This window comes from Stenella coeruleoalba (assembly GCF_951394435.1).
Source record: "Stenella coeruleoalba genome assembly, chromosome: X".
Taxonomy (NCBI): domain Eukaryota; kingdom Metazoa; phylum Chordata; class Mammalia; order Artiodactyla; family Delphinidae; genus Stenella; species Stenella coeruleoalba.
The window spans coordinates 86,786,477-86,801,850 of record NC_137152.1 but is presented as its reverse complement, the minus strand read 5'-3'; the positions used below and the strand labels follow the sequence as shown (position 1 = coordinate 86,801,850).

Sequence of the window (15,374 nt, the reverse complement as noted above, 5' to 3'; positions counted from 1 at the left end):
AGACTGAGAAATTTCATGAGTGAACTAAATATCCCTTTTATCTTCTCCTAGAGATCAAACTGTTGAGAAGAAGAAGGTACCAGTGGAAAGTGAGAGCCACCAGGTGAGAGACAGTCCACCCTCTTGCTTTTCTTACACAAAATTTTCCCCAACAGAGGACATAGGTTGAAGGAAGCAGCACTCTTGAAAGCTGCATAGCAATAACAAACCAGTTGTTCTGGTGGTCTTTTTTTTCACTGGATCTTTTGATTTTGCTTTGATCTGCTGTTACTGATGTTCAGATCACCAAAAATAGAAAAGCCAAATCATTTATTGTCCAGATTTGGATTCAGTACTGATTCTGGACAGTGTGAATATCACATTCGGTGTCACAGAATATTCAGGGTTATGTTCCATCCTCATACAGGCTGCTCCTGTTGAGTGTCTGGTTTTCCTCAGTCTCCTTTCTTCCAGGATTCAGGGGTGATTCCTTTCTCCTTCCTCTTGGGAAGAAGGGGTGGTTCTTTGTGCCCCTCCCCATCCCTGCTTTCAGGCTGGCTGGCTTTATAAAGACTCTGCTGTTTTGAATTTTCAGGAGCACTGTCTCTCGGACATGGTTGCCCAGCTCCGGACGCTGAAGGGTGCAATAAGGTTGGCCGTCCTTTCAGGGACACTCCTTTCCTGACAGCCACCATAGCACCCATATATCTTCCCCACCCAACCTTGCCTTTCTGCATGATTTTCCTCTTGACCCTCTTTCCCAGAGATACCTGCTAGTAGCATGTTAGATTCACCTTCCTCCCACTCAGTCAGGGTAGGTCAGACTGGTGAGGATAGAGGCAATTAAATACTAATTCTTCCTCTGATAGCCTTCCAAGACCCAGGTGTATTAATAAACAGGTTGCATACCCTCATGTCTTGGCTTAATAGTCTGATCTAGAGATTGGGAGATTTCCTGGGACCGCCCTGTCCTCATTCAGTTTACCTCCCCTTTATACTCCTTCACCTTCATCATTCATACTATCTTCATAAGCTGGCTCTCCCACAAGATCCCAGATGCATGTCTCTGTGTGTGTGCAATACGAATATATATTAGTCTCTCGCATGCATTTCTCCAAGACCAGCACAGACCCTTGCTGCAGTGCTTATTCCCTTCATCCCTTCCCTCATCAGAGAGCTCAGAGGAGTGAAAACCCAGCCTTAAACTGGGTCACGAGAGAGAATTAGACAGTGACTAGGGGGCCTGGGTTTGTGTTGCAGATGGGATGACTCTAGGAGCCAATAAGTGAGTTGGGGAGGTCTGTTGGTGTCCAGTTGATAAGGTTATAACTGAACGTGCCTGGGGTCAGTGTTCTAGTGTACATTACTGCGCGCTGTTTGTTTTGTGTAGGAAACAGTTTGTTTTTATTTGGCCAAGTGTTCTTTCCTAGCATCAGAAGGATTGACTCATCCTTTGGTATTTAGTTTGAAATTGGGATTTTTTATGAGTTCTTTCTTTCTTTGCTAGGTATTCACTAATCCACTCAAGATCCCTTCTATTCAAGATATGGACGACTTGAATAATAAGACGATTGAATATGAGGGAATTGATAGCCCTAGCCGGCTTTCATCTGTTGGAGAAGAAAGCAGAACACCTTCTCTTCAACTTAAGCCTCTGGATTCCAGTGTTTTTCAGTTTTCCAGGTGGGTAAAAAAACAGACTCTCTTCAGTAATAAGCCTCAGGGTTTTTTTTCCTATAAAATAAATTGGTATGGTTATAATGTTTATGTTTTTCCTAAGGCCTGGCATGGAATTCAGAAGGAGAAACACCATTTTGGGTTGATAGAATTGCATGTTGCATGTATCCCCCATTTTTCAGCATTATAACTGTCATGTCAAGTTTGTCGATCTTTTTTTTTTTTTTACTTTTTGGAGGTGATCATCATCTGACAAATGCTCTTTTATGGATTATGTATTCACATTATGTTGGGAATTGTGTAAGTGAAATAATGGACATGAAAACCCTTTGAAAAGCATAATGTACTATACAAATGTAAGGTAACATTACATAGATAAGCATTATTTCTTTCCTTAAGTTTAGGAATATTGAAATCCTGTGCAGCCCCGTAGGCCTAGCACATGTTGGCCACATATAAAAATAAGTATCAGAAGTTTGTGCCATTAGGTAAGCCTTCTAGTTCATTGTTTCCTAGGGTAAATTTTTAGTATAAGTTTAGTCTTAGGATTTACTTGTTCATCTTCTAGCACCTTATCAATATTATTTTGTTAGTCTTTACAACAGAAATTTTCTTAAACATCAGGAATATTTGAAGCACTAAAAGGTATGACTGCCCCTATGCTGCCATGAGACTGGAACTCAGGACTGCTATTTATGACTTGCTTTCTCCTCGCCACTGTGCTTCTCACTTCGGGCAGGGCCAAGCCATAGGGAAGGTACAGAGTTGTTCTCTAACAGTAGAAACTTCTATAGTCCTCAATAATATGACTGTTAAATAGTAGGTTGTGAAGTTTTCATTAACCCTTTTCCGTTTGGATATTTTCCTAACATACTGTAGGAAAAAAACAGTGGAATATATAATAGGGTAAAAATGATTCCTGCCCCCGCCCCTGCCAAAGTTACTGATTCCTTTCCTTCTTTCTTCTTAGGTGGGTCTTTTCAGCTTCTTATACCTAGACAAACATCTCTTTATGTGTGCAAGTCCCCTCTTCAGTGATTCTTCCACAGTTAAGCCGTGTAGATACTGAAGGAACCCCATGTCACCCCGAGCATGAACAAAAAGTCTCAAGAAGAAGTAAACTGTTAGGAGAAAAACTAGTAGAACTCTAAAGGAATTAAGTGAGAATCTGTATGAAAGCATCAAGAATAGTGCCTTGGAAGAGAGTAGGTACTCAGTAACTAATGGTTGAATCGAGTCATATTGAAGGAGCTATTTCTGAGATAGAACTATGCAACAAGGGAGTAAGAAATATAGCCTAGTCGGTCTCAGGGATTTGAGTCTAATTCTACTGTTTCCATCCACAGTTTTCCAACTCCCCTTTTTGGTTGGGAGGGGTGTACAGTAAAGTGCTGTGTTTTTTCAAAGCACATTGTTACCTCTCTACCTCGATCTCCTTGAGATGGTCATGTATCAGAATTGCCACTGGAGTATCAGGGTGTCATTGCTCTTGAAGGCTGTCCTTTTCCTACTGTGACCACTTTTCCTTTCTCTTCAGTGTTTCTTTTGGTACTGTCTAGTGAATTTTGGTAACCTGGAGGAGAAAACAAATGCTAACCTATGTATGTGTGTATTTTATGAGTGCAGTATGGCAGTACATCCATTGGGTGGCATACTTCATCAGTCTTAATTAGGATTTCTATATGAGTCTTTATAGAACTGCTGTATCCAGAGTTGGGTTTTGGCTCTGGAGGACAGGCAAAGTACTGTGACTATTTACGTGTAATTTTAATTCGAGAATAGTGTTCTTTCAAGAGATATGTGATAATCGATGCTGCTAATGTCATATATTTTATGTAAGGTCAGTAAATGATATGTCGTTTCAAGCTACACATATAGGGGGATTCAAATTTTATAGAGGAAAATTAAGGTGCCCAAGAGTTTAATAAAATATACAAGGTTTTCTGTTAAAACCATGTTAAGGGAATAATAAGTTTAGTCCAGGGTTGCAAAAGTCTCCTTCGTTATCAAAACCTGAAGCTGGTAAGGGTCCTTGGGTCATGTAGTACAGCTCTTTAACTCTAGATAAAATAAAGCCTACACCATCCAAGCATGTTTTAAAAATTTCTAGTGGAGTAGGTTATAAGACCTAGAAGGTGTTCCAGAGGTGTCATTGGAAACAGCTCTGTGAGTCTCACGAATCTAGCAAGGGGAGGGGAAGACCTGCAATAAAGAGTAAGTTTAGCTAGTATGTAAGCAAGCATAACCTTTGAGGGGAAGACAGCTTATATCTGTTAAAGGGAATAGTCCCCTTTCTGTTCATTCATTCTACATACATTTGAGTGCTTACTATATGAAAGCAGTGCTCTAAGGCAGTGATGGAATCAAAGATGAAGGAGCTTATGGTACTCAGAGTTATATATGTAAGCATCCCTGGTACATGCTAGGTTTCATATGAGTGGTATAAACTAAGGTCTAAAGTAGCCATAAGCATACAGACAAAGGTGAGAATTAGTGGCTGTAATTTATTTAGATATTTAGAGAACCTTTGAGTAAGCTATATGTCAAAGGCTAATTATTTCATGTTTTAAAAAGATAACCCAAAAAAATCCAAATTACATCGTAATGGTGGAAGGAGAGGAGGGAGACATTGTAATATAGTTAAAGGAATATTTGAAACAACAAACATGAGGTAGAAATAGAAAAACAGTTTTGCAAATGAATAAGATTGATTCAAGAGCCAGTATTAACATTTTAAAATATGATCTTTGAGAAAGACTTCCAGAATGGCAAAATGAGTAGTGTGATGAACTCTTTCACCAACAAGTACCCATTTAACTGGAAAAAAATATTAAACAAAACAAAGCAATCATTCCTAGTTCCTAGAAATTGTCCTAGGGGCATACAGCAAGTACAGAAACATTCATTCAAGAAAATCTATTAAATCTCAGAAAGAACAGCAAGAGTCTTTGGCATTCGCCTGCTCTCATCCCCCTCCAAGCTATGTAACTACTCAAGAAGCTCTAATCCAGGTAGGTGTGGTCAAGAAGTTGGGGGCTCTCTCTCTTCCTAGCTCCTAGTCTAGAGCTATGGTTTCACCTGGGGGGTTAGGCCTCTGACATTTCTCATATCCCCCAGGTCTGTCTTGCGGGAGCTCTATTCCAAGCAGAATCAAGAGGACTGGGTCTCTCTTCCCCCACCCAGCCCCCATTCAAAGCGTGGAATCACTCACCTAGGGACAGCATGCTGACAATCCTGGACTCCTATTGCTCCAGCCCTAGCTTACTTATAGGGCAGAGTTTCATGCCAGAAGGAGCAAGCCAAAAACCATCCCAGCACCCATTTGTAAAGAAAAGTTTTCCCTCTTAGAGAGTGGACCACTCACTGTCCCTGCCATCAGCTCTTGCACAGTGGCACAGAGGTTCTGCTTAGGGAGAACTGACTTTGTGTGGAACAGATCATGAAGAATTCCATTCCTAAGGGCATTGTCACAAACAATGGAAATCTTAGTGGCGAACAATTAAAAGGGCACTCGAAGCTCCTTGATGCAAGTTACAACAAGCAAAATGGCTGCATAATCATAAGTTAGGTAACAGAGAGAATCAAGCAAAAAGATAGCCAAGAAGAGCACTCCTGGGATCATAGTCAACCCTGGCGGTTAGGAAGGCTGTGCATAAGCACAAGACCGCACTCATTCAGGACACAAGGTGGACTTGAATGCAGTCCCCAAGCCTCACACAGATCAAACAACAGAGAGCAGGAGCCTCACTGGTAGTAGGGACTTAAGCACAACCTCTAATCAACCACTGGATGAACAGTAAGCTACTCTGACCCAGGGGTCAGAGGTGATTGGAGAGGGAAAATCCAAGCTACTACTACCTGGCTGAATGTGGGGTAGAAACATGAATTCCTTGAACTGTGATAGCAGCCTCCAAGCCACACATATATCCAGTGGTAAAGGGTAAAAATCTAACTGGCTAAGAGGGCTTAATTATAACCTTTGGCCTATGCTGACTCAGGGTAACTCCTAGATTGCCAGGTAAAAGATAAAAATCAAGAATAAATCTGAGCAGAATACTCAGCATACTACTGGGGAAACAAATTTCATAGAGTCACTTCAGCCAAGTCACTGAGAAAACAACCCAGCAAACAGTGGCGACAACCACTCAGGGAAGTGGGAGTTGCTATACTGTTATTATCTAAAATATCAATTGTCAACAAAAAATTATGAGACATGCAAAGAAACAGGAAAGTGTGACCTGTACATAGGGGTAGGGGGAAAGCAGGTAATAGAAACTGCTCCTAAAGAGACCCAGATGTTGGATTTAGCAAACAAACACTTCAAAGCAGCCATTATAAATATGTTCAGAGAACTAAAGGAGATCATGTTTCATCAAGTGCAGAATATTAATAAAGGGACAGAATTTATTTTTTGAAAGAACCAAATGGAAATTCTTGAGGTGAAACGTGTAATAACTAATGTGAACATTTCACTAAAGGGACTCAGCAGCACATTAGGGTTGGCAGGAGAATCAGCAAACTTGAAGATACAGCAATTATAGATTATGCTGTCTGAAGAATAGAGAGAAAAAAGAATGAAGAAAAATGAAAAGAGCCTCAGAAAAATGTAGGACACCATTAAGTGCACCAACATATGCAAATTAGGAGTACAAGAAGAAGAGGAGAGGGAGGAAAAGAGGTATAAAAAATATTCAAAGAAATAATGGCTGAAAACTTTCCAAATTTGATGAAAAACATTAATTTACACATCCAAGAAGCTCAAGTAACTCAAAATAGGATAAGTGCAAAGGTATTTACAGCTATGCAGTGAAAATATTGAAAGCCAAAGACAAAGAGAATATCTTGAAAGCAGGAAGAGAAAAATATTCATCATGTAAAAGAGAACCCCAGTAAGATTAACATCTGGCTTCTCATCAGAAACAATGGAAACCAGGAGGCAGTGGGATGACATATTCATAGTACTTAAAGAAAGACTTAACCGGGAATCATAAATCCAGTAAAACTATTTTTAGAAAATGAAGGTGAAATAAGTATATTCTTATGTAAACAAAAGCTGATGGAATGTGTTTGTAGCAAAGCTGCATACGAGAAATACTAAAAAGAGTTCTTCACCTTGAAAGCAAGTGACACCAAATAGTAATTCAAATTTGCATGAAAAAACAGAGTACTGGCAGTGGTAACTGTAATTAATTGTAAAAGACAATACAGTGGCATATTTCTTCCTCTTTCTGTTCTTAACTGATTTAAAGAATAATTGCATAAACAATGTGTATATATTTGTATATAATTTTATATATGAATATAATTTTATTGTTGGGCTTGTCTATAGATGTAAAATATTTGCCGATAACAGCATAAAAGAAGTGGGTGGGAGCAAAGCTGTATTAGAGTAAGGAATTAACACCAGATGGTAACTCAGATCCACAGTAAGAAGTGAAGAAAATTAAAAATGGAAAAAGAAGGTTGATTTAACAAACTCTATAAATATTATAAATATGTCCTTGCTCCACTTTCTTCTCTTAGCTTCCTCAAAAGGCATAACATTACATAAAGTAATAGTTGTAGTAATGTATTGTTAGATTCATAAATGTTAAACTAGAAAATATCCACAAAACATGAAAAGAGGAAAAGTAGAGGAAGAAAGAAACAAAGAAGGCATGACACATACAGAAAACAGAAAGCTAAATAGCGGACGTCAATTCTGACATAACAGTAAAAACGTTAAATGTGACCAGATTAAACAATCCAACCAAAAGATGGAGATTATCCAATTGGATTTTTTTTTAACATACACAAATTTAGTATCTATACACTTTAATTCAGAGATACAAATAGGTTGAAAATAAAAAGATGAAAAAAGATGTACCATATAAATAGCAACCATAAGAGAGCTAGAGTGGCTATACTAGTATCAGGAAGAATAATAGACTTTAAACAGAAAATGTTACTAGATATAAAGAGGGACATTTCATATTGATAAAGTCCATTAGGAAGATATAAAAATTATACCCATATATGGACCTAACAACAGAACCCCCAAAATGCATGAAGCAAAAGCAGACAGAATTGAAGGGAGAAACAGATAATTTAGCAATAATAGTTGGAAACTTTAATATCCCACTTTCACCATAATTCGAAAAGAGACATGTACCACAATGTTCATTGCAGCACTGTTTACAATAGCCAGGACATGGAAGCAACCTAAGTGTCCATCGACAGATGAATGGGTAAAGAAGATGCGGCACATATATACAATGGAATATTACTCAGCCATAAAAAGAAATGAAATTGAGCTATTCGTAGTGAGGTGGATGGACCTAGAGTCTGTCATACAGAGTGAAGTAAGTCAGAAAGAGAAAGACAAATATCATATGCTAACACATATGTATGGAATCTAAAAAAAAAAAAAGGTTCTGATGAACTGAGGGGTAGGACAGGAATAAAGATGCAGATGTAGAGAATGGACTTGAGGACACGGGGAAAGGGGAAGGGGAAGCTGGGACGAAGTGAGAGTAGCATTGACATATATACACTACCAAAGGTAAAATAGATAGCTAGTGGGAGGCAGCCGCATAGCACAGGGAGATCAGCTCGGTGCTTTGTGACCACCTTAGAGGGGTGGGATAGAGAGGGTGGGAGGGAGACACAAGAGGGAGGAGATACGGGGATATATGTATACGTATAGCTGATTCAGTTTGTTATACAGCAGAAACTAACACACCATTGTAAAGCAATTATACTCCAATAAAGATGTAAAAAGATATATCTCACTTTCAGTAATGGGTAGAAGATCAACAAGGAAGTAAAACAGTTGAAGAATGCTATAAACCAACTGGACCTGACAGATATGTGCAGAACACTTCACCCCCAAACAGCATAATACATATTCTTCTCAAGTGCATATGGAATATTCTCCAGGATAGACCATATGTTAGACCATAAAACAAGCCTCAACAAATTTAAAAGGATTGACATCATACAAAGGATGTTCTCCAACCACAGTGGAATTAAATTAAAAATCAACAACAGAAGGAAATTTGGGAAATTCACAAATATGTAGAAATTAAATAACACTCCAAAATAACAAATGAGTAAAAGAAGAAGTCACAAGGGAAATTAGAAAACATCTTAAGATGAAAATGAAAATAAAATATACAAAAAATTATGGATTGAAGCTAATAAGGTATTCAGAGGGAAAATTATATTTGTAAATGCTTATATTAAAATTGAAGAAATATCTCAAATTGGTAACAAACTTCCGCCTTAAGAAACTACAAAAATGAGAGCAAGCTAAACCCAAATCAAGGAGAAAGAAGGAAATAAAGATCAGAATGGAAATGAAATAGAGAATAGAAAAACAATAGGGAAAATCAGTGAAACCAAAAGTTGGCTCTTTGAAAGGAACAACAAACATTAAAACAATTAATAAAATAATTCTATTTATAGTAGATTCAAAAATAGAATCTTTGGGAACAAATTTAACAGAAATTAAAGCTAGACTTGTACACTGAAAACTACAAAATACTGTTAAACGAGATTAAAGAAGACCTAAACCAATGGAAAGACATTTCATGTTTGTGTATCAGCAGATTTAATGTTGTTAAGATGGCAGTACTCCCGAAATTGAGTACTCAATGCAATCCCTATCAAAATATCAGCTGACTTCTCTGCAGACAGCCAATGGAGGAATATGACTGAAAGAAAAAGGAAAATAAGAAGAAACTATGTAGTTGGAAAATAATTCCTGCTATGTAAACTCTAAATTAATCTCTACTGAATCAGTGAATACAGGTCTGGAATAAGATTTGATTCCTAGAGGGAAGAACCAGGAGTATTTACAGAACCAGTAAGTAAAATCCACTCACTGTCTCTCATTAACATAATAGTTCCTTTTTTGATTGCCTTTTATTTGCAAAATTTTGTTCCCTCATCTCCATGTAGCAAGTTAGTTAAACTACCTTCTGTTAAGGAGTTTATACTTTAGTGGGAAACCTGCAATACACACACACACACACACACACACACACACACACGCACACACGCACACACACACACACAGTAGAAAGTAATATATATTATACAGAGAGTGCTAAAGTGCTATAGGAATTCAGAAGTGGCATTTGAACTGGACTTAAGACCTGCAGTGTTGAGGAGGAGAAGTGTATTCCTTTCAAAAGAAGCAGCCCGAGAATTTGTGGGGCATTCTGTTTGGCTGGTATTTTTGAAGGGAAGTAGTGAGAAATAAAGCTAGGGCCAATTATATCCCAGCTCTGCCACTCACTAGCTACATGACCTTTGGAAAGTTATTTAATCTCTCTAGGCCTGAGCATCCTCTTTTTAAAATGAAGATAAAAATACCTCCTCCCTCAGGGTTATTGGGAGAATTGGGTGAGACCATACACATTAAGAGCTGTCTGGCACAGAGTAAGTGCTCAGTAAATGGTTCCTGTGTTTTGGAAGGGAAAAGCTTGAATACCAAGCTAAGACATCTGAGCTTTTCTGTTGTGGGGAACAATAACTAAAGATTGCAAATAGGGAGGTGATATAATCAGAGCAATGCCTTAGGAAGATTAACTTGGCAGTGGGTGATCTGGAGGTGTGACAAGGGGAGACTGGAGGAGGCCATTGCAAGAGTCCAAGAGAGGTAATGAGAACTTGAACTTGGGTATTGATAGTGGTAGAACTATATAAAATTACTGAGAGTTTGTTGGTGTCATAACACAAATAGGAAACATGGGAGAGGGAGCAGGTTTGAAGGTGAAGGTGAAAGGTCAGTTTTATATATACTGAGTGAGATATCAGTGAGACCTCCAGAAAGAAATGTGTAACAGGCAGTTTGAAATTCAGTACTGGAGATCAAGGCTGGGAAAATGACTTGGAAGTTATCTTCCAGAAGTTAGAGCCAAAAGATTGTATGAGATTACCAAAGAAAAAAAATGTAGGGGGACGTCCCTGGTGGTCCAGCGGTTAAGACTCCGCGCTCCCAATGCAGGGGGCCCGGGTTCAATCCCTGGTCAGGGAACTAGATCCCACATGCATGCCACAACTAAGAGTTCGCATGCCACAACGAAGACCCAGCACAGCCAAATGAATGAATGATTAAATAATTAAATGGTTAAATAATTAAATAAATAAAAAGAAAAATGCAGGGATAGAAGAGAGGATAATTAAAGACAGAATCCTTAGAGATGGGAAAATGAAGAGAAGGCAGATAATTTGACTTTAATTGCCTTTCATAAAACTTTGTTGTTGCTATCTAGTATCATGTACCCTTCCTTTATACCTGCAAACTGCTTGTTTTACTATCATCCTCATTACCACCACTAAATGGACCGCCTAGAGTGGCCCTACGCATGTTTAAAGATGGATACATTCGTTCTTACATAGCCCCTAAGTCCTTTGCTTTCCCCCTAAGGCCGACACAACAAGATCTATTAAGATGACAGACCAGTTTTATTTCTGGGTGAACACCAGTTTTGAAGAACATTCAGGGCATTCTAAGAAGCTAAGGTTTGAGATGTCTTAACAGATATTCTCAGAAATTACAGAGAAATACAAGCAGCCTTGAGATATGGTGGCCAGTAATGTGCCTGGCTCTTTTCTCATTGGAAAAAAATTTTTTTAATTAATTAATTTATTTATTTTTGGCTGTGTTGGGTCTTTGTTGCTGCGTGCGGGCTTTCTCTAGTCGTGGCGAGCAGGGGCTACTCTTATTGTGGTGCGTGGGCTTCTCATTGTGGTGGCTTCTCTTGTTGTGGAGCACGGGCTCTAGGCGAGCGGGCTTCAGTAGTTGTTGCTCGTGGGCTCAGTAGTTGTGGCTCGTGGGCTGTAGAGCGCAGGCTCAGCAGCTGTGGCACACGGGCTTAGTTGCTCCGCGGCACGTGGGATCTTCCCGGACCAGGGCTTGAACCCGTGTCCCCTGCATTGGCGGCGGATTCTCAACCAGTGCGCCACCTGGGAAGCCCTCTCACTGAGAATTTGAAAGTTAATTTTCACCTTGAAATTTCTTGGTTTTCTGGAGAGAGAGCACAAGAGTTATAAGGATAAAAATGGGGGTCCCATGGTGCTGCATGATATAAACTTGCATATGGATTTCGTTGGCATCAGTTTTCTTGGTAGTTCCTTCAACCGTTAGTATAATATAGCAGCTACAAATAGAAGGTGATTTGAGGTCACTGTCCTGGGCTTTCCTGAAGAACTGAGGGAGTGCCTGTTTGCCCTGACAAAGGGGAATTCTTTTGCCCTAAGTGGGGAATGACTTGAATTGGCCGATTCAGTTTCTTTGTTTCTGACTAGGGCCCTGTGTTTTAATTAACTTTTACAAGTGGATAATGGGCAATAGCCACAATCCAGTTGGCTGGCAAAGGCATTGTGTATTGTTCCATAGCAGTATAAAAAATGTGCATAAGTCATTGATACTGGAAGGTCTTTGTGACACTAACGATCTGGCTCGGTCTCCTCTGCTTACTCCACTAGGCTTTTTATGACCTTTTTTCCCATTCTCGTGTTAGGGGATTTTGAATGTGTATTTTTTGTGTTTGTTTTTCTTCCTTTACTTGCCGTTCGGAAGCTTCTAAGTCAGGCTAGCTTCAATCCTATTTTCAGAAATCTTACCAAGGTCAGCCTGGTCCTGTTATATCCAGATGCTGACTCTTCGTACCTTTCAATTTACTCTGTCTCTTAAGACACATTGCTGTCTCAGCAAATTGCATAAGTGAAGGGTTTGGGGTTTGGAGGTAAAGACATATTCCTAATCTGAAATGATCTGTGAATAACAGCTAGAGTCAGTTTTAATATGGGAAATTTGAAGAGGGGCTCCATAGGATAAGAATACACTTAGCTTGTATTGTGACAGCTTAAAATTTAATTTTCTCTTCTTGCAGTAAGTACAAATGGATCCTAGGTGAGGAACCTGTGGAGAAACGAAGAAGGCTCCAGAATGAGATGACAACACCTCCTCTAGATTATTCTATGCCTGGCCCTTACAGGAGGGTAGAGGCAGCAGTTGCCTACCCAGAAGGGGAGAACAGCCATGATAAATCGAGTTCTGAGAGAAGCACACCACCATACCTTTCCCCAGAATACCCCGAAGCAATGAAGAATACCAGTCAGAGTAGGGAGGTCTCAGTTCTGTATGCAGGGGCCCAAGACCAGCACCAGGGCTCCCTGCTCCCTGAAGAATTAGAAGATCAGATGCCAAGATTGGTGGCAGAAGAATCTAACAGAGGCAGCACACACCTAAACAAGGAGGAAGTAAGCAAGGGACCTTTTGTAGCTGTTGTCGGTGTTGCAAAAGGTGTTAGAGATTCAGGAGCTCCCATTCAGCTGATCCCTTTTAACAGAGAGGAGCTTGCTGAGAGGAGGAAAGCAGTTGAATCCTGGAACCCGGTGCCTTACTCTTCTGTGGCCTCTGCTGCAACTCCTGCTGCAGCTGTTGTGGAGAAAGGAAGAGGCTCTGAGGAGAGCGGAGGTCGTCATACACCAAAGATGAAGAACCAAAGAGAGCTAGAGGAACTGAAGAGAACCACAGAAAAGTTGGAACGTGTTTTGGCAGAAAGGAATATGTTCCAGCAAAAGGTTAGAGTAACACCTTACCACTAGGAATGAGAGGCCATTGTAACCAAGGAACCAGAGAGATGGAACTCCAATGATCTCATGTTCTGTGGCCTTTAAACAGAATAAGCCATTGAATGATCCTGTGGTATATCTCAGATTGAGTGAACCCTAATGGGCTTCCCTCCTATATTTGGGGTTTGAAAAGGTCCATAGTAGAATATGTTTAGAGAAATCACAGGGTGAATATATTCAGGAAAATTTGGGGCACTCTCTTTAGCTTTCACTAGTATGTGGGGTCATTGAATTTCTGTTTCTTGGACTGCAGGTGGAGGAGCTGGAACAGGAGAGGAATCACTGGCATTCTGAATTCAAGAAAGTCCAACATGAATTGGTGACCTATAGTACCCAGGAGACAGAAGGCTTGTACTGGAGCAAGAAACACATGGGCTATCGCCAAGCTGAGTTCCAGATTCTGAAAGCTGAGCTGGAAAGAACCAAAGAGGAAAAGCAGGAACTAAAAGAGAAACTGAAGGAGACAGAGACACACCTGGAAGTTCTGCAGAAGGCTCAGGTCTCCTACCGGACCCCAGAGGGAGATGACCTAGAAAGGTTAATTACTAGGGTTTAGTAATCAGCTTGTGAGTGCTAATGGGAAGCCTCCCTTAGGACCCCTCCCGCCCCCCCCCCCGCCCCATTACTGGTCATAGATAAGGGAAGAAGCCTTAATTAATTCCTAGGCCACCAAGGATTGAGCAATCGCTTCTTAGAGAGCTGCAGCCAACCTCCCAGTGCTTGGTGGCATTGTGCTTTCTTCTTTCTTTCTAGCTAATGGAAACGTAATTGTTGAGAAATGTAGGCCTGTTTTGAAGGAGCTTCATTTTGTTCTGTTGGCTAACGACTTCATGTCATCTCTTCTCCTGTCCCTCACTCCATCATACAGGGCTTTGGCAAAGCTTACGCGGCTGCGTATCCACGTCAGCTATCTCCTTACCTCTGTCCTCCCTCACTTGGAGCTTCGTGAGATCGGGTTTGACTCAGAACAAGTGGATGGGATCCTGTATACGGTGCTGGAGGCAAATCACATACTGGATTGAGCACCAGATACTCTATATCCCCTTTTCTACCCTATTCTTTCCTCCCTCCCTCTCAACACCTCTCTCTCTCTCTCTCTCTCTCTCTCTCTCTTTCTCTCTCTCACTCTCTCTCTCTCTCACCCTTATGCCTTACGTGGAGAATCTTTGAGTAAATCCTGGCTCTTAATCAGTCTGCTTCTTATTCAGTCTTGGTGTGGAGAAAGAGGCTAGTTAAATAGGCTTTCAAGAGTTCCAGGAATGGAAAAGCAGTAGTCACCAAACCAGGTGACCGGAAAGCTTTAACTTTCATGACTCAGATACTTGGCCAATTTCATATCCTTTCTGAAATGATTTGTATTCATTTAGGTTAAATCAGTCAGCAGATATTGGGTCCAATGTACCAGGTGTTTGGGTTCAAGTGAAGAAGTATAACTCATGGTTTCAGCCTTCAAGGATCTAACAATCTAGCTGGAAACACAAGACATACACCAGGTTAACTGACTTGTACAGTGAGTGGTACAAACATGATAGAGAAGTTCTGGAGGAGGAAGGTCAAGGAAGGCATCACATCAGAAATGGGAGCTAAACTAAGGTTTGTTTAAAGAATGGGCATAACAGCACAGTTAACAACGGTTGTTCTTTACATGGTAGGACTATGGTTGATATTTTTTTTCTTCTTCCTATCTTCCTGCCTTTCCAAATTTTCTATAATAAACCTGTTATTCTTCTTACATTGGAAAAATAAATCGTTTTTTTAAAAAAATGAGTAGGCTTGGATTTAGATATCAAATGAAAGACTGTGTGAAAATATAAGGTAATTTTTATATTTATAATTTATGTTGTATTTAGCATTACCTCTGGAAGAATAACATGAAAGAAAGCATGGAAAAAGCTGGAATGTAAAAAATGTGTCTGGTAGGAGTGATGGGTTAATGTAAAGGGAACTAAGGTTAAATCATGACCCACCTACCCACCTGCCTCTGTGGTATTTGCATTTTAATGAGGAATTCTTGAAAAAGAAATCTTCAAGGCTCAACATTTTTAAATGTGTATCAGCACAACTATGGGATTTAAGGTAGTGGTGGGGGA

The 15,374-nt window shown here is 39.9% G+C and overlaps 1 protein-coding gene across 1 annotated transcript in view; it reads left to right on the top strand.

Annotated features, from left to right (window-relative positions):
- MORC4 (MORC family CW-type zinc finger 4) overlaps positions 1 to 15,051 on the top strand; it is a 50,732-nt gene extending 35,681 nt beyond the window's left edge. Inside the window, exons 13-17 of the mRNA XM_079911597.1 lie at positions 52 to 103; positions 1,487 to 1,662; positions 12,540 to 13,233; positions 13,538 to 13,821; positions 14,153 to 15,051. Of these exons, the coding sequence (XP_079767723.1) occupies positions 52 to 103; positions 1,487 to 1,662; positions 12,540 to 13,233; positions 13,538 to 13,821; positions 14,153 to 14,306 (1,360 nt within the window). The 3' untranslated portion in view covers positions 14,307 to 15,051. The remainder of the gene's footprint in view (positions 1 to 51; positions 104 to 1,486; positions 1,663 to 12,539; positions 13,234 to 13,537; positions 13,822 to 14,152) is intronic.
- The last annotated feature ends 323 nt before the right edge of the window (positions 15,052 to 15,374 follow it).